Source organism: Phascolarctos cinereus, unplaced genomic scaffold (genome assembly GCF_003287225.1).
Source record: "Phascolarctos cinereus isolate Bilbo 61053 unplaced genomic scaffold, phaCin_HiC Scaffold_1;HRSCAF=81, whole genome shotgun sequence".
Classification (NCBI taxonomy): Eukaryota; Metazoa; Chordata; class Mammalia; order Diprotodontia; family Phascolarctidae; genus Phascolarctos; species Phascolarctos cinereus.
The window spans coordinates 60,024,351-60,048,562 of NW_027555514.1; the positions used below are offsets into that span (position 1 = coordinate 60,024,351).

A 24,212-nucleotide genomic window follows, 5' to 3' on the forward strand; every position below is an offset into this window, starting at 1 on the left:
AAAGGGAAATAAAAGCCATTTGACTTACGGCTCTCCTACCATGTGAGGCGTGGAGGGGGTATCTCCTCCCTCATATCCCCATAGGATAGCCATTATCCACTTTTCCCCATAATGCCCAATTCCCTACTGATCTTGCTATTGAATTAGAGGGAGCAGGTTGTGGGGCTACGAATGCTGAGCAGAGGACATGGAGCTGGCAAAGATATACTGAAAGATACAATATGCTGAAGAACAATCTGGAATGACAATCAGAAGGATTTTGATGGCTGGAACACTAGGGCTGTATCTGATAGGTGAAGTGTGAAGTCTTGAATTTGTATGTAGTAAACCAAATGTGCAAGTATAAGATGAGATAGACATGGCCAGACAGCTATTGTGTGAAAAAGATCTAGGAGTCCTAGTGGACTGCAAGCTCCACTTTTTTTGTGGAGCCAGCAATTTGGTGTGGTAACCCAAAAAGCAACAGTGATCTTAGGCTGTATTAGTCAATAGTGAGTAATCATTTATTAAGTAGCTACTTTGCGCTTAGCCCTGGGGATAGAAAAAGAATCAAAAGATAGTCTATGCCTTCAAAGAACAACCTAATGTATTAGAAGAATCATAGTTCTAGGAAGAAGGACAAAGTTTAGAAAACAGTCTAGGAGTCTTAATGGGTTGTAAACTCAAACTGAGCCAGCAGTTTGATATGGTAGCCAAAAAAGGTTAAAAAAAAAAAAAGCAAATTTGAGCATGGATTAGTAGGACAATAGGTCCTGAAAGGAGGTAACAGTCCCATTGTACTCTGACCAGGTCATATCCTACCTGGGATCTAGTTCTGAATGCCACATTTTTAGGGAGGCTATTGGCAGGTTCAGAGAAAGGTGACGGAGAAAACAGGAACCAAAAAGTGCCACGTGAAGATCGGTTGAGGGAACTGGGGATATTTAGCTTACAGAAAAGTCTTGGGGGTGAGGTGGGGAATAAAAAAATGTTTTAGAATATGTTTTGTCCTCGACAAGTGATTTGACTTATTCAGCTTGACCACCGAAGGCAGAACAAAGGCTAATGGGTGGAAGGTACTAAGGTGATTAATTTTTGTTAGCTACCCAGTGAAGGATCCTAACAACCAAACCTTCCAAAAAAAAAAAAATGAAATGTTGCCTTCATAGAGAGTGAATTTCCTATCACGGGATGGTTTCAAACAGAGCCTGCATGACCACTTGTTGCTTATTTAGATCAAATATATTGAGGGATCTTGATAGGAGGTACATGTTAGGGTTGTGGTTACAGCAGTTCAAAAAACATGGAAGATTCTGTGGTGTGTTTTATATTCTTATGCCCATGAATCTTATCCCAAGCAGAGTGCATTAAGTGTTTCAAAGTGTCATGCCAGAGAGCTTTGAGGGAAGGCAATCTCTGTAGTGCATAGTCAAAACACACAGATGCACCTTCAGGCAGGCACCCACTGGATAGAACCCTTCCATTTCTCCCTCTGTTGAGGTCTGGGGCTAAATGATTACAGCTCATAAACAGGCTCTGTCTTAGAGATCCCATTCCAATTTCCTGCTATAATCTGGCGCCCACATGGAATTCCCACTGTAATTTCAATATTTCACAGTAGTTAGGGGTCTGGGACCCAGAAGCTCCCAGAAGAGATTACTGCATAGATTTTTCAGAAGGCAAGGAAATTGTTATTCAGTAAGATAAAAAAGAGGACATCATTCACATTCACCCCAGCACGGATAGAGGATTTGCCTCCAAATAATCTGATTTCCTTCTTAATGGCTTCTTAAAAAGCAAGGGGGTGTGGCTGTTGGTCTATGATGGGATATTTTATGCAGACCTTTCTACTTACTCATTACTAATAGCAAAAAAGATGTTTGCATCCACAGCTGTAAACACCATCGATATGGAAAGGGAGTGCTGACCAAATAAAACTCATACCTACAGAAAATAAAGAATTAATGTTTACTGAACTGAGTTGAGTAGAAAAACTTAGGAAAAATAATAGAATAGGTAGACACTAAGCAGGGAAGTGGAATAATAAGTATTATCTAAAAGCCTTCCCTTGATGTTTGAAAAACAAACATTTTACAGTGACTTCTTTTTATAGGTCTCAAAGCATTTTGCAAGTAGTGAAAGGTAACAAAAAATTGAAGACCAGCAATTCTGCATTTCATTTCCAGCATCGTATGATGTGTGCAAGTCATTAAATATCTAGGATTGAGTCACCAACTGTCAAGTGATACAATAATATGTGCTTTGTAAAAATATTCTGAAGATTAGTCAGCCATTCTTTTAAGCTTACACCAACTTTCCTAGGAAGAAAATAACAAAGGTGATGATAAGTGTCTCTGCAGAGCGGGTGCTTCTTGTATCCGTCTGCTACCTTCTCCCACAATCCAATGATTTTCTGATCTCCTTTTATTCTCCCAATCAATGTCCAAATTCCCTCTGATTTCTATCAGTGCTCCTGCTTTAGGGAGAAGATGGCAGAGTGAGTGGACTGTCTTGGTCAGAGATGGACATGGGATATGGGGAGAGTAAGAAATAATTAAGCTCTGGCTTTATAATTCTGGTTATAGCTGCTCCAGCCATTTTTGGGGACTGTATTATGAAACGCCTTTGGCCTCTCTGTGCTTCTGTCTTGGTGACTTCTCCACTATCTGGGTACTATTTATAGGCACAGCAGCTTTTGAGGGGGAGGGGAACTACATAGAACACTTCATATGTTCCTCTGTAGACTCTGGCAGTGGCTAGAGATGGAATTAGAAACAGGGGTGAGAAGAATAGCTTGGCCAGAAATATGTGAAAAGATGGAGGACAATCAAAAAACTTCCATGTCAATGTTTTTCCACCTTTTGCTTTGAAAGATAGCCTGATCCACAGAGGAAGGCTGGAGTTGTGGTGATTATCCCTTGGGTTATATCTATATAATATTTATATACTCTGGGTTGGATTTTGTTAATGGATGTCATTGTCATATTATAGAGGAGAAAACTGAAATAAAATCGTGTGTTCTGGGTCACACTACAATTTATAATGAAACTATTTGGCAGGTTTTCAAGGCTTCCAAGATACTCTGTGTTTCCTTTCTAGTATGAAAAGGAATGTCTGTAGTATTTGCTGATTCGCTTTCTCTCTCTCTCTCTGTCCTCTCTCTCTCTGTCCTCTCTCTCTCTCTCTCTCTCTCTCTCTCTCTCTCTCTCTCTCTCTCTCTCTCTCCCATTCTGAGTATCTGAAAATCCTGCTGAGTAATTCTGTTTCTAATTCCTCATGGTTGGTTTCCACATGTGAGAACACTTCTCACCTTACAGACAGATTTCAAAACACACTAAAGTCCCATGAGGTATTAGAGATCAAATGGAAAATTACCATGTCAGCCAAATAGGGGTCAATAAAATTGGGAGATAACATTGGTATTTGCTGAAGTGGAAGGAAACAGTAGTGGGATGTTTAGAATATTTCTTATTGACTGCATTCTGTGCTCTTGGAATGGGGAGAGAAAAGGAGGAACTACCTCTGCCCCATGGCTACAGAGAAAAAGAACCAGCTTGGTGTAATGAAAGTATTGAGTTTGGCATTGGAGGACCTGGATTTTAATCCTAGCTCTGCTACTTGCTACCTAAGTGACCTTGGGCAATTAACTTCCTCTTTCTGATATTGTACTCTTTGTGAAATGAGGAGGTTAGATTATAAGGATTTTTATAGCTCTGGAATTGTATAATCCTTGGAGATCAAGTACAATAGAATAGTTTATAAAGGAAGAGCAACTTGAATCTTTCGCCATCTCCTAGAATGATGTACAAAGAAGGAGAAGAATGGTACCACGTATTCCAAGGGCTTACATCAGATGGATGAGGAAAGTGATAAAAGGAGAGAATGGGTGGCTTGTCTAGGATTGGAGTAGTGAGTGGGGCAATGAGAAAACAGAATAAGAGATTGTGATTGATGGGAGAAGGAGGAGATTTCAGGGTTCAAGATCGTAGAGCTGGAATAGTTTCAGGTGATGGTGGGGTCTATGATATGACCTTCCCCTATGGGTGCATCAGATAAAATAGAGATAGGGGTGATGGTAGTAAATGTCTGAGGCTGGATCTGAGCTCAGATCTTTCTGATTCCAGGCCCAGTGAGCCTAGAAATTACTATCTTAATTGGTACAAGGAAGTATGTGGTAGTTTTCCTTTACCTTTAAGCACACAAAAATATGGGTTTTTTAAAATCTTGGGGCATATATAATTTTAAATGGCTAGGTCAGTATATATGTATGATTGTACATACACCACTATATTATAACATTTTAAACCCAACCAAACCTAACCTGACATTGTTCATCTCTTTAGTGCTTTGATTTAGTTAAGCTGACTACTTTTCCACCTTCTAGTCTAGGTATTGATGACCAAGGATAAGTAAAACAGAAAGAAATTGTTCCTCCCATCCATCTTTTGGCACTTCAACAGAATTTACTGAGCTGAATGAGGTTTAAAATGGAGAGTAATTAATTAAAGCCTTTGGTGATACTTATCGGCATTGCCCTGGGTGATTTTTAGAATTGTAAATGTACATATAATGGGTTGTTGTGAATTTTTGGTATTTTTGGCATACTTTTGCTAGAGGTACCTCAGTGAGATTTAATCTGAATGATTTACATTTGGGGGGAAGAGTGCATCAAAATCACTTTCTTGTAGATTCTTTGGTGGGGCCTTATTTGTCAATAATATCTTATACATTCACACTCATAGAATGTTAAGAACTAAGGACATTATAGAGCATCTAGTTTAAAAAAAAAATAGGAAACCCTTCCCAGAGCAGTAACTAGCAGTAACCAGAACTTTGGCCTAGCTTCCTGCCCCGCAGTAGATGCTCTCACCTGTTCCCTTGAAAGGCTTTTTTTCATACTTTTTCCCTATAGCAATTACTGTTCCTACACCTTGCCTTGGAGTTCTCCAAAAGTGTGTGCAGCTACTCCTATGGGATACTCTGGTGGACAGGCTGCCATTTGCCCATGACTTCTTCCATATTAGGTATGACTATCTTCTGAACTGCTGTCTACTCCTGCTAGATTATCCTTTGAGTTCTCCCTCCCCAAATGAATTTATTGCAAGTAGACTTCCACCAAGGAAATGATGGCTTTCGTTATACAGTGAGGGCCCGAGGCAGTTAGGTGGCACAATGGGTAAAGTCCTGGGCTTGAAGTCAGAAAGACCCATCTCCGTGAGTTCTAGTCTGGCCTCAGACGCCTTCTAGCTGTATGACCTCAGGTAAGTCACTTAACCCTGTTTGCCTCAGTTTCCTAATTTGTAAAATGAGCTGGAGAAGGAAATGGCAAACCACTCCAGCATCTTTGCTAAGAAAACTCCAAATGGGGTCATGAAGAGTCAGACACTACTGAAAATGACTGAATAAAACATATAGTGAGGGCCACCTTCCATGTGTAACATGGGGATATCACAGTGTGCCTCAAATGGAGGCAGAATAGACATTGCTAGCCTTTTCTCTCTTCATCCTTCTCCAAAGGATGGTTGGGACCAGAAGATGGATCATTCTGCTCTTGTCAAAGAGGCCCAGGGTACTAAGCTAGAATTTTATTTTTCTGCCCCCTTAAATATTATTAATCTAGAGGATGTGTTTTTCAGATTCAAGCTAAACTTCTGATTACTGTTTATTTATTGGGGAAAGGGGAGGACACCTAGCTTTACCAAGGCTTTACTCCTTTCCTGCCGAATATCAGTTCCACAATGAACATATATACGAATTAGCAAAGAAACCCATTTATTCAAGTTGATAGCAAAACAGAAATCAGAGGAAACATACACAGGAAAATATACACCAGTAATAAAGAATGAAGGAGTTCTTCCATTGGGAGCAAGGTAACTCAGCTCAACCAAAAGAGAGAGAGAATCCTCTCTTGCAATGCAGGGCATTTATCTCTACTAATGAGGAAAGAGTTCCATACCAATGGGCTTTGGGACTCAAGTCACATTATATGATTCATATCAATAAAATATCAGAGTAATGCAGTGATCTCCAAGATTCCTTCCATCTCTGGGAAACCCATCACTCTATGAAAACCATTAAGGTAGTATTATTCATTATAGAACATAAATATAGATGTGATGCTTATGAAACCATTTTTGGTGGAAATCATGAAGTAAGAAGTAATATTATTCAATGAGAAAGCAAATTTTTTAAATCATTACACTTGATTTAATATTATGGAGAAAAATTCAAAAAATAAGGGAAGCTTTCAATCTAAGGGATCCATTTGGTCACCAGACTTGGTGATTAGCATTCACTCCTTCTTAAATGAAAGAGATTGCATGATGACCGTGGAAAGACTATTGGATTTGAAGTTAGAATCTTGGCCCTGCTATTTGCTTATCTTTGTGACTTGGACTTAACATCTCTGGTCCTTAATTTCCACTTCTATAAGAGTAGGGGTTGGACTCGAAGGCCTATAAGGTCCCTTCTCAGTTATGTCCAAAAGAGAATCCATAATCAATCCTTCAAAACCTAACCCCGACCCCCAAATTTCACTATTTTTATTGAGGCCATCACCATCCATCTAGTCGCCCAGGTTCAAAGCCTTGAAGCCATCTTCTTTCACCCTCTGTCCCAATAAACTATTATTTTCACGTATTTTTGATTCTATATTTTCTCAGTAGCTCACATCCATCCCCTTTTCTCCACTCATATAATCACCACTGCAGTCCAGAGCCTCATCACTGCTAACTACTCTCCTAATTGGGCTGCCAGCTTCCAGTTTCCCCCTTCTCTAATTCTCCCACCTAGCTGCCAAAATAATCTTGCCTAAAGCACAAGTCTGATCATATCTTTACCCTCTTTAAGGGTAAAGCAGCCCCCTATTGCTTCCAGGATAAAGTACAAACTACTTAGCTTCTGAATCTTTAGCCTTTCCCAATCTTGCTTCAGCTTATTTCTCTCAAGTCTTATTTTACATTCTTCCTTTTTGCACACACTATTTTAGCCAACCTGACCAACCATCTTGCTGTTCCTTAAACTTGACATTCCATCTCCTATTTTCATACCTCAGGACAAGCTGTTCCTCTTTCCTGGAATATATCACCTCCCTTCTCTGACTCTTTGGATGCCTAGCGTCATTCAAGCTTCCAATCACATGCCAGCTACGATGGGAAGCCCTTCATGATTCCCCTGTCCTTTATATTCTCTCCGATGAGCTGGTGTATTGTTTTTAGGATTTACTTGTTTACATATTGGATTAGTCCAGTGGAATGAATGTAAGCTTCTTGAGGACAGGGGTTGTTATTTGTCTTGCAATCAGTAGTCACTCAACACAAGGCTTATTGGATTTTTTACTTAGTCATTTCCTTTTCAGTTTGTGTTACTCTGATTCTGTTACAATCTTCAATAAACAGTAAGTGACTAACAAGCATTCATATAATACATGAGTTTTCTGGACAATAGCATCACTGTTACATTACCTTTTAAAAAGAACCTGGGGAACATATATACAGTGTTTATAAAAGAAACAGAAATGTAAAATGTAAAGGAGATAAAAAGGCACACATGATGGCAAATTGAGCTTTCTAATTCATGGGTCTGACCATGCCTCCCCCTATCAGTAAATTCCAGTGGTTCCCTATTACCTCCAGGATCAAATATAAAATTCTCTGTCTGGCATTCGAAACCCCCCTCCTAACTTTCCAATCATCTTGTACATTATTCACGGTTCCCCCATCCCATGTAGTCTGCAATCCAGTGTCACTGTGCTATTACTAGAACAAGACACTCCATCTCCTGACACCTTGCATTTTCACTGGCTGTCCCCCATGTTTAGAATTTTGTTCTTCCTCACCTGTTTCCCAGGCTCCTTCCTTTAAGTCTCAGCTAAAATTCCACCTTCTGTAAGAAGCCTTTCTTTATTCTCCCTCATGAATACCTAGTGCCTTCCCTCTACTGATTACCTACAGTTTACCCTGTATATATGATTATCCGTCAATGTTTGCATGTTTTCTTCATTAGACTGTGAGCTCCTTGAAAGTAGGAACTGTTTTTTGTCTTTCTTTGTAACTCCTTACTTAGCACCACACCTGTTCCATGGCAGGCACTTAATAAATGCTTTTTGACCTGATAATAGTGCTTTGCTAAACCCGGACTTATCTGATTGACTGTATGTCCAGTGATCCATCTAATAAGCCAAGTTTTCAGTAAGGCAATCAGTTTCAACCAGTATCTGATGGTCATCTTCAGCAGCAGATGAAGCGCATTGTTCACGGCTGATAGACTGTGAAATGAGCAAGTTTTCAGTGTCTGCTTGCCTACAGTTATCACTTTTTCCTTTGGGCAACCCCCAGCATAGTTCTGAGAAACTCCTAGTGTTTTGAGGGACACTCTGGGAAACATTGGTTTTCACTCAATTTCATTTTATACTACCCAGGATTATTACGTGATAGTTATGACCATATTCTACACAGCCATTGAAAAGGCACATTTAGCAACAAATACACAGAATTAAATCAAATACAGATCTTGAGGAGGAATTAGTCTAGGATAAGAGATCCTTCACTCCATAGGAAATATACAATACTTGGACTGATTATTTCTATACATACACATACTGTATGAAGACTATTCTCATTTTTTTTGGTTTTACTTGAGCATATTTGGCCAATGCTCAGCAATCTTTATCTATTCAGCTATTATTTTCCTGCTTCCTAGTGAGACCAACATGCAGAAAAAAGGTCCACTAGCTCAAGAAGTCCAACTATGGGCCCCATTTTGGGAAAATTTCATAAGAATTATACCTAGAAGAAAAATGCTCTTTTGGGTCAAATAGAGATTTTCTATCCAACTAAAATAAGGCTGTCAGGTAGATACCTTTTTACGTAGTTTATATAGGCAGCTTAGGTATATCTGAGGCATTCCAGACTACAAGAGTAAGTATTCACTTTCTATTTCTTATATACACTATATCTGCTTTTGTCAGCACCAGAGGGCTGAGGTTTAGGGATATTTACTTTCTGTGTCAGCTTATTTGGGGCTGTGTTAAAGTGGAGTCCAGTGCTAAATACCAAGTTAGCATTTCTTGTTATATGCTTTTAAATTCTCCCGTCTTAAGAGCCAGACTAGGGTGAGATTGCCCATCTCTACCTCTTTGCTTTCCCTTTGAGAAGTTCCAGGCTGATTTTAGAAAGGAGTGCAGGAGGGGGAGTGCTTTATAATGATTTTGCACTTGCCCCATGTGATCCTAATTTCTCACTCGGGCTCTGATTTATCCAGGCGAATGTGATAGCATTTTGCCAACCTATTTTAAAGGAACTGGAGCATCTTGCCATCAAAGCAATCATCTAAAACCAAGTTAAATCCCTGAAAAAGAAAGATTAAACAAACACAAAGCCAATTTCCTCATAATCACAATTGTATCTAAATAACAAACAAGGGGCTGGTATGCTTGAGCTACTGTGAATTATGTAAATTTTGATTTAGTTATCACTATGTGTTATTACATGGAAATATGATTGCTTTCATTTTGGAAGTGATGGAAAAACAATTAGATTAGGTTTTTTAGGGATTATAATTATTGGGGCTATACCTTTAAAAAAAATCAAATACATTTTGCCCGTCACAGAAAGAATCAGGCAGAACACTGACTTAAATTTCTTGTTCTAAGTGGTGACCAGATTTTTAGATGTCTATACATGTTAAGGCCATATGCAAAAAACTGGCCCATCTTTTAATTGGCAGATGGAAGCTACCCAAGCATAAAGAAAAGCTTGACTCATGAATGGAAAAACACCAAAATTAAACATAACTTCTGCAGGATTTAGAAATGGAGTTTTTTTAAAGCAAGCTAATTACATTTTGAGTTAACAGTAAAAAGCAATGAAAATAATAAAAGACTTAAAAAACTTTGTCAGTAACCATTATTTTAAAACTACACTCATTGTTGTGATTCCTAAATTAAATTCCTAAATTAGAACTTTTATCTTTAGAATGATCCTATCCATGAATCCTTTCATTGGATCACTTCTCTTTCTTTTCCTAAGCCTTTTCTTATGGTTACATAGACATAAGATTTAAGCAAATTAAACTTCCACCTCTCCCTTCTCAGGTCAATTTTTGGGTTTCCATCTTTTACGTTAATATTTATTAGTGTTCTTAAAACATTAATGTGCTTCCAGAGCCTCACTTTCATATCTGCTGTCCTCCCATTCACACACCCTGCTCTTGTTTGCTGGTCCTAGGTGGCTGGCCCTTCATCTGACCTGATGCTACACAAAAGTGATTCCAAGAATTGGAAGTGGAGCAGAGGGCTCTAGACAAAGTCACTACAGGCAGGATTGAAGGGCAAGGTTGAGGCCATTATGAGGACAGTTAAGGCAAAACCACTTTTTGTGTGTGTGTGCACGCCAGAATTGCCTTGTTTCCTCAATTTTACCCTTTAGAGTCATTACTTCTTCCTTTTCTTTCAACAGGGGGTCAATCCCTTTCCAATGACCCTAGCATACAATTTGTTAGAATGTATGGTTTGACTAATTAGTATTTATGCCTCCTATCATCATATAAGTCATTTTCTCATCTCTAGTTTGTATGACATATCCCAATCTTCTTTTCCTTTTAACTACCTAGCTACACTAATTTTTCATCCTCAGGGTACCATGAATCAATTTTCTAATAGTAAAGAAATATTTAGAATTTGAACCTGAGCCATATTTTAAATGTTTTAAGATTCTCTTCATATTTTAAATCACGGCAAACTAGAGAATAATTTCAAGGCATTCTACTGGATTTTGGAGGAGAGGAGGGTGGATACAAAAGGCAAAAATGAATTGAATTGCCCTCAATGAATTTATATTCTATCGAGCTTTTGAACTTAACAGAAGTTAATAGTGCTCCAAGAAGCTCCCCACAAATTATAAAAGATCAATAATAGCACTTATTGTGTTAAAGAAAACAGTTCTAAACAGCAGCTATATTAGGGCCCAAGGAAGGGAAAATACTCAAGATGTAACTTTTCTCCTGTCATACATATTCAAAAAGACATATATGTGTAAGTTCTATCATACATTTTCTAGAGGAAATTCTACATGTTACCAGAAGGATTAAAAAAAAAAAGGTGAGGGAAACCAAAGAGGAATGTGATTAGCTGATCTTTGTTTCTGATGTCACCATCCCAAGGAGGAGGCTGGCTCAATTTCACTGCTCAACAATGAGCCATTCATGGGGCAGAAAAGGACCAGTTATTCCTTTACTGACATGGTCTAGTATCAAATCTGCACACTGTACGTTCACTTGTCTGCAAGCATGCAATGAGCAGATTTTATGCTTCCTATCCTTTCTGGGTAAATGAGATGCCATTCAAATAACTTGCCTTTATTACTGATAATATGCAATGATTAAAATAGGTTAATTTTTTATTTTTAAGATAAATAATACCTCAAAGGTAGCTTTTTAAAAATGACAGTAATATGGTAAGGAGGGAAAGGATGGAAAACTAAAGAGAAAGACTACTTCTGCTTTATATCAAGTAATAGATTAGTTGAAAATGACTAATTATGCCTTCTCTACTGTTTTGCCCACACAGGATATGCAATTCTCCTTGATTGTTTTAAAAAAAGTCAATGATCTCATATACTATGAAAATGTTCCTTTTTCTTCATATAATAAATCTTTATATTCTTGCTCCTTTTCTTGTTTATTTCTGTAATTATCTTCAGGCCTATCATGAGGACATTTTACATTTATAGAATTTTTTGTACTTCACGTATACTAACATATTTGAACCTTGAAGCAACTTTGTAAATGTAGGATGAGTATGATTATATCTCCTTTACATAAAGAGCGACTAAAGTTCAAAGGTTAATTGGGTTCCCTAAATTAATGGAACCCCAGAGTGGCCTCACAAGGAAGTGAGTCTGGGTGCTCTGATGACATGTCCAGGACTCTTTCCACTTCATCTTGCTGCTTCTCATTTTGAAGAACAAAAGCTATATTTTGAAAGAAAATAATTTGGTGGTTTGCTTATAATTTAAAATAACAAATGTCTAGCATCTTTACCAACCCTATTCATGAGTTCATCATTCACTGCTTTTTTTTGCCTAAGGCATCCATGCTAGAACATGCTTGAACACCAAGGATGACTCTTTTCTCTTAAAAGTGTGAGTCAGATTAGGAAGCCGATGAAATATTATGTGGTTTTCTAGCCTCCATTTGATCACCGTCCATGTGGGGACTTTCCCTACCTCACAAGGCAACCCTTTCTACTTTCAGACTACTCTGATTATTAGGAATAATTACCATCACATTTTATAACATTTTGTTTAGGTAGTTCAAGAATTATCATTGCCACTTTACAAATAGGGAAACCTAGGCCTGAGGGCAAATTAAGTGACTTGTCCATGGATGTGTAACCATGTAAGTGTCAGACCTGAGACTTGAACTCAGGTCATCTTGACTCTAAATTCAACACTCTTCCTGCTAGGATTCAATGATGTATAATATAATACAAAAGAATGTGTGCTTTTTGGATTCAAATTTATGATTTGATCAGTTTAGGAAATTTCTGTTTTGGAAAATCTTTCCTGCTATATGGACAGGCAACTTATCTATAACCTACAGTTTTGGAGAGTTGCCTGGGGAACCAGGAAGTTTAATGATTTGCTTGTGGCCAGTCAATTAACAAACATTTAATAAGCACCTACTAGGTGCCAAGGACTGTGTTAGAGATACAAAAGTTAAATAGTCCCTGTCCTTGAGGCTGAGAGAGATGACATGTATATATAAATAATATAATATAATATAATATGATATAATATAATATGATATAATATAATATAATATAATATGATAATATAATATAATATAATATAATATAATATAATATAATATAATATAATATAATATAATATAATATAATATAACATAACATAACATAACATAACATAACATAACATAACATAACATAACATAACATAACATAACATAATATAATATAATATAATATAATATAATATAATATAATATAATATAATATAATATAATATAATATAATATAATATAATATAATATAATATAATATAATATAACATATATGTATATACACACAATAGAGAGAATTTTGGAAAGAAGGCACTGGCAGCTTGGGAGCAGGAAAGATTTCATATAGAAAGTGATTCTTTAGCTGAGTCTTACTGAGTCTAAGGATAATGATATGAGACACATGGAGATAGTAATGACAAGATTTGGCAACTGATTGGACATGGGAGGTGAATGAAGGTGAGGTTGACACACAAAGTTGCAGACATTGGTAATTGTCTAGTATGTAATATGGTCAAGTACTTGGGCCTGGGTCTTCCTGACTTCAAGGCTGGCCTTCTTTCTATGACATCATACTGTCTCTACCAATAAATTATATATATATATATATATATATATATATATACACACACACACACACACACACACATATATATATATGTATATATGTACACACACACACACACACAAACAAAAAAACAAGAAACAGAATGACATAGTGCAGAGATTTTCAAAGTGTGGCCCAGGGACCCCAGGGATCTCTGAGACTCTATCAGGTGGTCAATAAGGTCAAAATTATTTTCAGAATAATGTAATATGTTTTAATATTGGTAGAGATAATCTACATAAACAAAAGCTCTTTTGAAGGATGGGATCCTTAATTTTTAAGAGTATAAAAGGGTCCTGAGATCCGAAAGTCTGAGAAATGCTAGAAGAGTGGATAGAGATTAGCCTTCCAAGTCAAGAACACTTGGTCTCCATTTCCACCTCTGACTCCCATTGGCTTTGTGACTGGGTAAATCATTTAACATTGTAAGGCCTTCTGGCATCTTCTCTCTAAGGATAGAAATTAGAGATAAGATGTTTATCTTCATCAGTAGAAGGATTTTCCATGCCAAGAATTTTTCAACCAGTGTGACTGGCTCTAAACAATAAATAAGAAATCAATTGATAAAGATATATATGTAGATAAGTACAACACCTTCTGCTTTACACTATGTCCTTCTGGATGTGAAATTGAAATGTATCTCCTAAATGTATCTACACACCATTTCTAGCTCTGTCCTCTGCATCTCTACAGATTAAGTGTAATCTCTCTACTATAGGACAGCTCTTCAAATATTTAAAGCCAACTTGCAGATTCTACCCCACCCCCCATGTTTAGTCTCATTCTGTATTACTGTATCCATAAGTCAAGTGTGCTCCAGAGGGTGACAGAGTGAGTTGAGTGGTTAAAAACAACCAGAAGAATTCAACTAAATAACATTTATTTACTTAATGTGCACTGAGAAGATAGGAAGATAACACAAAACAATATCCCTGCCTTCATGGAGCTTATACTCATGTAACAGAGTTTGGTTTGAACTTTGTAGTGTTTGGGGAAGGAGCAGATTGTAAGCCAAATGATTTCACAATGGAAGAAAAAGTATATATGGGGATTGTGAGAATGGTCAATAAAACTTAAATATTACCTAAAAGGAGAAACATGAGCTGATGGAGTAATTTGGTGGCTCCCTTGAAGTAAATGGATTCAATTCATTGTACATGTATAAATTTATTATAATATATATTATATATGTTAAGTTTGAATGTGACCTAGCTATATATATATATATGACAAATTATAGACTGTCTGGACTCTATAATAGCCTATATCATTTGAATTGCATATATAGTGGAAACATCGAGTTACTCAATGGATAGAGGATCAGAGACACAAACAGTTCCACTTGCAGTGTAGCTCTATTGCTCTCATTCTTTACAAAAGGTGAATATTGGGAAATGATGCAATGAGTTATGTTGCCAGCCCAGTGCTGGTATCACCTGTCTGCTCATAAGTCTTCAGACACTTACTGTAGCTGCTTTGTTGCTGTCTCAGAGAGATCTGTTTTATGGTTAAGTTGCTATTCCTGTAGTCTGTTGTTGCCTTTGTCTTTCTATCTTTATTTTTCTTCTACTTGCTTTTAGTTTTGGAGAAAATGACACTCTAACATCCTTTCATATTCAGCAACCAGATGCATTTCTAAGTGAGGCAATTAAAAAAAATGTTGAGTTCTTCATTTGTCATGTAGGTAATGCATAAGCCATAACTTAGTTCCTACAGCCTGTCTAAATTGTAAATATCACATGATAGAGGCTAAGTGCTTCTGCGCTCTTAAAATAATTTAAAGAAAAACACAAAGTTGGAGTAAACAGCAGCTGCCTTTTCTAGCGGTGTTTTCAGTAAGCTCCACATTTTTTTTGAAAGTAAGGTTTTACTGGCAACACATCCTCCCTCCTTTTCAAATAAAAGAACTAAGCACATCTTCTTAAATGAAGGACATAGATCAAAATGCTTAATGAATAAAACAAGGCAGTGAGAGAGGCCACTTTGGAAGAAAGGCTGTAACACTTTTTTTTAAAGGACATTTTATTTTTTCATTTAAAAAATTTTAATAGACATTTAAAAATTTGGTTATGTATCAGTGTTGAAAAGAACAATATCATAATGATAAGTTAACTCTGCGGTACTTTTCAAAGTCTCTTCACATGGACTTTCTCCAATTACTCAATATCTTAAAACTAGTGCTTTCTATAACTGATGTTACTGAATATGCACATTAATTGGTATATCATATGCTGAAAACATTCAAATTACTTAAAATATTGCCCTGATTCCTGATCTTCAACATGCAAAGATTAACTGATTAAACATTAACATTAATTAAATGTTTGGCATGTAGATACATCATAGAACATGGCTTTTAATAGGAAATCATGTTTTGAAAGTTATGTAGTGTAACTAGACATTTGTGTTGCATTATAAAGTAAAAATCATTTTTGATAAGTGATCCAAAAGGAAAGGAATTTTTAAAAAATCCTTTCTTACTGAATTGACACATGAACCATGTTAATGTTTGCTTACATAAATAGGACAACTACTGCCTGATTAGGTTGGTTGGTCAAATTTTGGTACTTTAATTTTCTCTGTTATTGTAAACCATGCATAAAATGCTTTCCTATTGATAAATGCAAAATAGTCAGGGCTTAAACAGCTGACATCTGCTTACTCTCTCTCTCTCTCTAAAAAAAAAAAGCAGAATAACAAGCCATTTCAGCCTAATCTACCTCAAATGTGTGCATGTAAATGGAGGTCCATCGATTGACCTGTATTCTTTTCAGCTCAGGATTGGTCCACATGGTTTATGAAAACCAGGAGGGCTGATTTGAAATGCAGATGTCGAGACAGCGCAGTTCACCCTCCCCTTTTTTTCTTTGCTGTATCTGTCAGGGTGAAAAATGGCTTGCACAAGGGTCAGTCACCCATACTCACTTAATTACTTTTCTTGGACCCACAGAACTGTCGCAAGCTGTGGTGGATGCGGGAGCAGTTCCCCTTTTAGTACTCTGTATCCAGGAGCCAGAAATTGCTTTGAAAAGGATTGCTGCCTCAGCTCTCAGCGATATTTCAAAGCATTCTCCAGAGTTAGCCCAGACAGTGGTGGATGCAGGAGCTATCGCTCACTTAGCACAGATGATCCTGAACCTTGATGCTAAACTGAAGGTACTTTAAAAATGTTTTTTTTAAACCCCGGAAAGTATCAATTATTAATATTAGAAAATAAAAATGCCGATGAATTGAATTGTTAAAATAAAATTTCAAAGGTAGTTACTTAGTTTTCATTGAGAACAGATATTACCTTGCACAGATCTTCTGATGTGTAAAAATAATCCATTAAAATTTTTAGAAATAGAATCACAATTAGGAAAATCACTTTGTGATGGAATGAAATATTGCAAGAAACATGAATGCATCCATGTTAGTAGTATTAATAATTAAAACATCCCCACTAATACAAATTCTTGTTTCATGTAGAACATCATAATGCCATGTTAATAGCATTGTCTTTTGTTTATAGTTTATTACTTCTTAAATGTGATTTTTTATCAATATGACTATTATATTTCATATACTGTTTCAAAAAACTTTAGTGTTAAAAGTCATGCAAAGACTTTTGTGACATCTTGCATGTATTATACTTTTTGAACATGTAAAAACAATTTTAACATTCATTTTTAAAATTTTTGAGTTCTCATTCTCTTCCTCTCTTCTCTCTCTTCCTAAGGAGATAAGCAGTTTTATATAGATTATACATGTGCAATGACATCTTGTAAATTTTTAAATGTTTAAAAATCCTAATATTTACATTAAAGTAAAAGTAGGATTCTTTGAGACGGCATCAATGTTGCGACAAAATTAAAATCTTGGGCCTGTAAAGTCAGTTTTTAGCAACAGTAAACTAAATACACCATAAATTTCAATTTCGGATGCTGTGTAATTACGGAATTTTGTTAAGTTCAAGGTAATTTGTTTTTGATCATTTATTGATGTATGAAACTTTTAGAAGAGTAAATGGAAAAGAAACCTTTGCCTTTAGAGCATTAGCGAGACTAGTGAGCATTCTTAGTTAAAATACATGGATATGAATGAAACTCAAGACGAATGAATATATGCTTATGTTTTCCTTTATGCCAAAAACTGTGAAAGTCTATGTAGAAAAGTTTATAAAAGAAAAGTCCGTGAAGTAATGAAAGTTGGAAAAAACATTATTTACGAGCCCTCTCTAATAGAGTCTAAATAATTACTCTTATTCAATAGCGTCAAGTGCTTTCTGCTCTCAGTCAGATAGCAAAGCATTCCGTGGACCTGGCGGAAATGGTTGTCGAAGCAGAAATTTTCCCCGTGGTTCTTACGTGCCTAAAGGACAAAGATGAATATGTCAAGAAAAATGCTTCAACTCTCATTAGAGAAATAGCAAAACATACGCCTGAGGTAAAAAGTAAACAAAAAAAATCTCCACAAATCTCTTGTAAATAACATACCACATTGGCTTCATTTTCGCTATTTATAGGGCACAAGGATTGTGGCATCCATTGCATGCTTGGTTGGTTAGATTGATGGACTTGGAGTCAGAAGTCTCAAGTTCTTCCCTTCACAAGCTTTCTATTAAAATGACTTTGGGCAAGTCATTTCAATTCTCTTGTCCTCCGTTTCTGCATTTCCAGTATGGGGAGAATACTAGTCATTACCACATTTTTGATCTTTTCTCGGGCAGGTGTGCAGAGTTTTTCAGAATCACTTGAGATCCTTGCATAATAGAAGCTGTATTTGTATAAAGGTTACACAGAGTGACACCATTTCCTTCCTGGTACTTTCTACGTGAATAGGAAATATGAAATAATAAGATGCAGAGACTGAACAGACTATGAAGTAGTTTCTAGTTTTCTTTATGTTTATTTTTAGCAATAACCACATTGACTAATCACCCTTCATTCCATTAAGGTATACATTTTTCATCTCACCAAACATCTTAACTTGACCTAGAGTCTTCATGACTGAAATAAAATCACATAGAAATCGTTACTAGCAAAGGAAGGATCATTAGATTAGAATATTTCCTATGTGACATGTATTTTCTACTCAATGATTAATCATCCTTATACCAACACATTATGATTGTTAGTTTCAATAGCCAGCTAGTTATGAGCTAGCCCTAGGCTCACAGTCTAGGTGAGGAATTTTGACACCCATTATAATGGGGATAAAAGTTGGGCCATCAATGCATGAAAAATTAAACCACAGAATAAGCCACACAGTGTGTATAATATATTGATGCAATGAAGCAGCAGAAATGCTACACTTAAGTATTTCTTCGGTAAATGTGTAGGAAATTCATGAATGTTTTTCCATAGATTAAACTTTACTTTCTTCAGAAGTAAGCCATGATAATAAACTTTATTTTACTGAAGAAGCATACTTTTTGGGTTCTACATAATAAATGATTTGGGATAGCATAAGAATGAATCCGGATAACTTGACCATGCTGCTTTCTGCCTGAAGTTTCTAGATTGGTTCTTTCCTTGCAGCTTTCACAACTAATAGTTAATGCAGGAGGAGTCGCTGCTGTGATTGATTGTATTGGTTCCTGCAAAGGAAATATAAGGCTTCCTGGCATCATGATGCTTGGCTATGTAGCTGCGCATTCTGAGAACCTTGCCATGGCAGTGATCATCTCCAAGGTTAGTTCTTCCTCTTTCCCCATTATCATTACAATGACATTCCAAGAAAGATCTATAGACTAATTTTTGCTCCTCATAGCATAAAATATGTAAAATGGCATAGTGGGTAACCAGAATATAAGAATGCCTGAATATACTTTTTTTTTTATTAGCCATATATTCAAATAACTTTCTTAACTCAGTGGGCCAGGATAAGACTTCCATTTCAACAAGCTTAAGTAAAGTGTTTCCTTAGTTACAATAAAATGTCCATTCATTTGTCCATTTTTTATTAACTGGAAATATAAAGTATATTGGAAATCTTTTGTTTTTGACATTTTGTCTTGTATGGATAATGAGCTCCTGGAATGACCAGTGAGCTTTTTAAATGAGCTTTTAAAAATGCACTTAGTACATTTTCCTACATTAACAACACACACTATTATATTCAAAACTAAACATCACCATTATTTTTCAAGTCTTGGAATTTCCTACCTTGGTCAGGAGTTGGGGAAGGCGATGGCAAAGGAGTGCATTCGGGTCGCTTTCCTTTGTCTTTCCTTCATCTTCCTCCAGATAAATTGACTTGAGAGAAGGAAGGGAGTAGGGAAAGTAAAACATATAGACCTATTTTTGCCCCTTCAGCTTTGGGTTTTTTGTGTTGTCTGGATTCACTATTGTCACTATTGACCTCTTAAAGGAAGAAAATGTTAGTCAAATAGTCATGGTGGCTATAAGGATCCCTAAGGTGTGGGCTTCTTATCAGTGTAGAAAACCTGCTTCTCTGCTTGAACAGAAATGTGGATTTTTCAATCCCTTGCTAATCCTCAGAATATTCTCTTTATCCGCCATCTATCCTCATCTGCCATCTACTTCATGATTCCCTTTTGCTCCATTTCCCTTTTTTGCCCATTTCTTTCCTATCTTTTTTTTTTTTAGTACTGCTATTAGTTACATTAAAACCCCTCCACACTTTGCCTTCCTGTTCCATTTCCCAGAGATGGACCTGAAAGTTGTCGTGTCAAGTTGAGAAAGTTAGTTTAAGCCTCTGGTCATAGGGATGTCTCTGCTGATGGTGGTAGTGGTGGTGGTGGGGATTATGTCTGGGCCAATAGGATTAATGTTTCATGGCTTTGCCTGTTTCCTAGGTAACCAGAAGGAATAAACATAGGAAGAGTGGGAAAGGGGAAGATTGCCTTTGACCTATACTTTTTCGTTCTCAGACTTACAAGGTGACCTTACCCTTTTCTAGTCTATGTCTAGGTTGGTCTGAGAGCAAACCAACCACAACAACAAAGACAATGCTGTAGTTACCACTGTTTCTCTCCTCCCACTTTCTCCGTGGTATGAACTGATAATGAATCTTCCATTTTTGTCTTGTTTTTAGAGTTTCCAAAGCACTTTTCACACACACACACACACACACACACACACACACACACACACGTATAACTTGTTCAAAATTCACTACAATCCTGTAAGGTGGTCAAAGCAACAAAAACCTGCAGAATTTGGAGTAGATTCTAAGAACTGCTGTTTTTCCTCCCTCTTGCTTCCTTATGACACTCTCAACTAACCCCTGAAATGTGGACACCCTGGGTAGAGATTTCACTCTGAGGGCTAGTGTGACCTTTTATACGGGCAGCCGTATCTTTAATTTTTAGAAAAGAAACCAATTAAGTGGTTTGGCAGGGTTTTCTTTTTTAAGTAAATTAATTCCAACGGGCAAGCTAAAGGTCTAGGACCAAAAGGAATAGAAAATGATTCAACTTCCACTCCAGTAGCATGAGTGTCTAAGGATGGGTTCCTGCGGCCATAAATTTAAGATGATCATAATTACAGCTATGAAATGGCTTGAAAATAAGGTCCATACAAATCCTGGTAGGACAATTTGTGTCTTCTTTAGGAGTGTAAACTAATGAATGTATTGAGTCTTCCAGCTTTCTGGTATAAGTATAAAGCTCAATTGGAGATTCAAAGTAAAACATTTAACCGCACATCAGATGTACAGCAATTATTTATATTCTTAAGAGTTAACACGACAGTTAAAATAGTACAAGATTATACTTAAAAAATTGATCCTATTCATGGAATAATTTGTTTTTACTGAAAAAAAAACCAATCTTTTTATGAGCAACTTAGACTACCTTATTAGGAGTCAAGCTAACATGGTTAGCTACATCATCAGTCCAGAGTATAGCTACCCTCAAATTTATTTTATTTGGTGAAAAATGACAACTTATTTAAATTAAAACTAGTAAAGTGGTTATTTAGAACAAAGGAAGGCTAGAGGTTTCGAAATCCTAAATATTTGCAGGCTTTGTCACCCTGAAAGCTTTTCATTTCATCCACAATCTGCTCTGTGGTGCCTGTTGTTTGATTAAATGAATGCTGATTTGAAGAATCTAGCCGAGTTATTCTCCATTTAGTTGGATTGTTACAGATAATTAAAGTAAATTAGTTCTAGTCATTTTATTGACTCCAGAAATGACAGCCCCTGTGATCTGCTCGTCTACTGAGTCGTTTAGTGGGAAAAGGAGCAAGGCTAAAATGATTTCTTCTAATGTTTCGGAGCCAAAGAAGGCTCTTTAATCCTGCTCGAGATTCATCACACTTGCTCTTTTGATCCACTCGGCAGGGAGCGCCCCAGTTGGCAGTCTGCTTGTCAGAAGAATCAGAAGATCATATTAAGGCGGCTGCTGCTTGGGCCTTAGGACAGATTGGAAGACACACTCCTGAGCACGCCCGGGCTGTGGCTATGACGAATGCCTTGCCGATTCTCCTTTCTCTCTACATGGCGCAAGACAGTTCAGAAGATCTTCAAATAAAAGTAAGTATGCTCCACTGATCTCGCGGTCGCTTAACGATTTGCTATTGGGGTTGGGAGAGGATTTGTTAACTTAAGTTGCTTAGAAATATGTAATTTTTAAGTGTCGATATCTTCGATATGAATGCTATGTATAGTTAACAAATAGTTACTATCTGGTTTGCATAATTGAGTACTTATAGTGTAACGTTAAAAGCTAAATGGACATGATTTTAGAAATATTATTAACTGGTTAGGTGAAGACATTCTGAAGCTTGTCCAAAGAAGGATAGGGACTATTTTGCACATTGCCAAGAAAGTAAAAATGATTCACAATGTTAGTTTAATCTTTAAAATTATATGTAACCTTGTCTTAACCTGAATTATTCCATGATTTCATATTTCAAAAATGCTGATGGTCTGGAGCAAATCTGCTAAATTCATCAGAAATACAAAATATTGATAAAATCGTTAAAATTGGGAATTCATTTACTTGATACTGCTCGGTTCACATTTAAATTTTCTAATATAAACTAAGACCCTGTTCATCCTGTGTTTATATGAAATGTCTTACTTTGACAGTACTTCCTCTTTGAAATTCAATGTACATGGTAAACATATGGACAATCGTTACTCTTATAATGTTTCCTAATGTCACAGATCACCACAATAGATATTATGTCTTAATTTTTTTTTTTTATCAATGTGGAGCTAAAATGTAAAGGGACCTAACAAACATGTTGTATGAAGCTTGACAGGAAGAATGAAACTTCTGTCTGTTTTATAAGCCAAAAGATTTGTGCTCCATTGGCCTAGTGAAAGAAGGTAAGCTTAAGGTTCCTTCATTAAAAATCCATTGCTTTCTGCATTTAAAAGTAAAAATAAGAAAAAAACAGTGGGAAAATTCAACGCATATATAGCTCAGTTTACATGTTAGATATATTCCTGAAAAATCACTTGCAAAATTGTCTATTAAATATTTTCCCATTAACTTGTATTATAAAATAAAAGTATTCATCCAGAAAGTTTTGCCCCCCAAATGTAATAAATCACAGTAAAAAATACAGTAAACGTTACACATGTTTAATATATATCAGATTGCCTCCTGTCTCAGGAAGGGGAGAAGGGAGAAGGAAGGAAGGGAGGGAGAGATAGAAAGTAGAACTCAAAACTTAAAAATGAAATGTTAAAAACTATTTTTACATGTAATTGGGGGAATGAATCATTTTTTAAAAAATTATTAAACATATGTCGATCATCTATTTTAAAAGCAAATTGTAATATTCTACTAAAATATCACTAAAATTAGAATTTTTCATAATGGAATGTAAAATGGTAAAAGTTATTTTTGTATTTGTTTTAGTAGTTTAAAAGTTCCCTGTTAAGTAGACCATCCACTCAGTGTTCAATAAATATTTATTAAAAGCCTAATATGTGTAAGCACTATTCTTAGCAAGGAGACATCTTTAAAAAATTATGCGGTCTCTACCCTCAGGAACCTTAGATTCCACTAATAGGCATTGAAATGATCTTGACCAGCTAGAATATTGGACTGAGTCTACTAAAATGAAATTTAAGAGGAAAAAAATATAAAATCTTAATGCAGTTTTGAAAATCAAATTTTAAAATATAAGACAGAAATAGAAGGCTATTCTGAAATAAATCTCTTGGTTTTAGTGGACTTCAAGCCCAATGTGTCAACAGCGTGGCATGGCAGTAAAAAAAAAAAATCAAAACCAAAAACAAAACACCAACTTCTGTAGTCATATGCCACATTAAAAGAAGGATAATGTTTAGGACTAGGGAAATAATCATTCTCCCTTTCTCCACCCTGCTCAGAACACACCTGGTATATTATGTTTCTTTTGGGGCACTACATTTTTTTAAGGAGACTGATAAGCAAAGAGCACATCCAGAACACAGTGGTGAAGGTTCTTGAGACCATGAGATATGAGGAATGATTATCCAGGAGAGGAGAAAGCCAGAGGAAATACTATAGCTATCTTTTGGGTACCTGAAGGACTGCCTTATGTTTTGTTTCTGCTTGGCCTCAGAGGGCAGAACTAGGGAGGAAGAGTGAAAGTCACAGAATGGAAGATTTTGGCTTGATGGAGAGACAAACTTCATAACCATAAGCACTATATATAAGTGGGGTGGTTGCCATTGGAGAGGGAGACCCCTCATGAAAAGTTTTTGCATAAAAGCTGGATGGACACTCATTATATGCCTCTGAAGTTTCCAACTCTGAGTGAGAGTTGGTGATTCTGTGAAATATTCTGATCCCTCTCATTGGCAGATGAGAAAACCAAGGCCTGGGGATGTTAAATGCCTTGTCCATTTCACATATCTAGTTATCCAGTTCTTCTGACTA

General features: G+C 36.4%; 1 protein-coding gene across 3 annotated transcripts in view; it reads left to right on the top strand.

Moving 5' to 3' along the window:
• Window positions 1-24,212, top strand: part of SPAG6 (sperm associated antigen 6) — an 84,521-nt gene that overhangs the window by 34,226 nt on the left and 26,083 nt on the right. For 2 of the 3 annotated variants that reach the window (XM_020966904.2, XM_078151942.1), the window contains 4 exons: window positions 16,335-16,540; window positions 17,636-17,809; window positions 18,904-19,056; window positions 21,674-21,865. In XM_020966904.2, the coding sequence (XP_020822563.1) occupies window positions 16,335-16,540; window positions 17,636-17,809; window positions 18,904-19,056; window positions 21,674-21,865 (725 nt within the window). The remainder of the gene's footprint in view (window positions 1-16,334; window positions 16,541-17,635; window positions 17,810-18,903; window positions 19,057-21,673; window positions 21,866-24,212) is intronic. The other variant, XM_078151941.1, reaches the window with a different exon arrangement.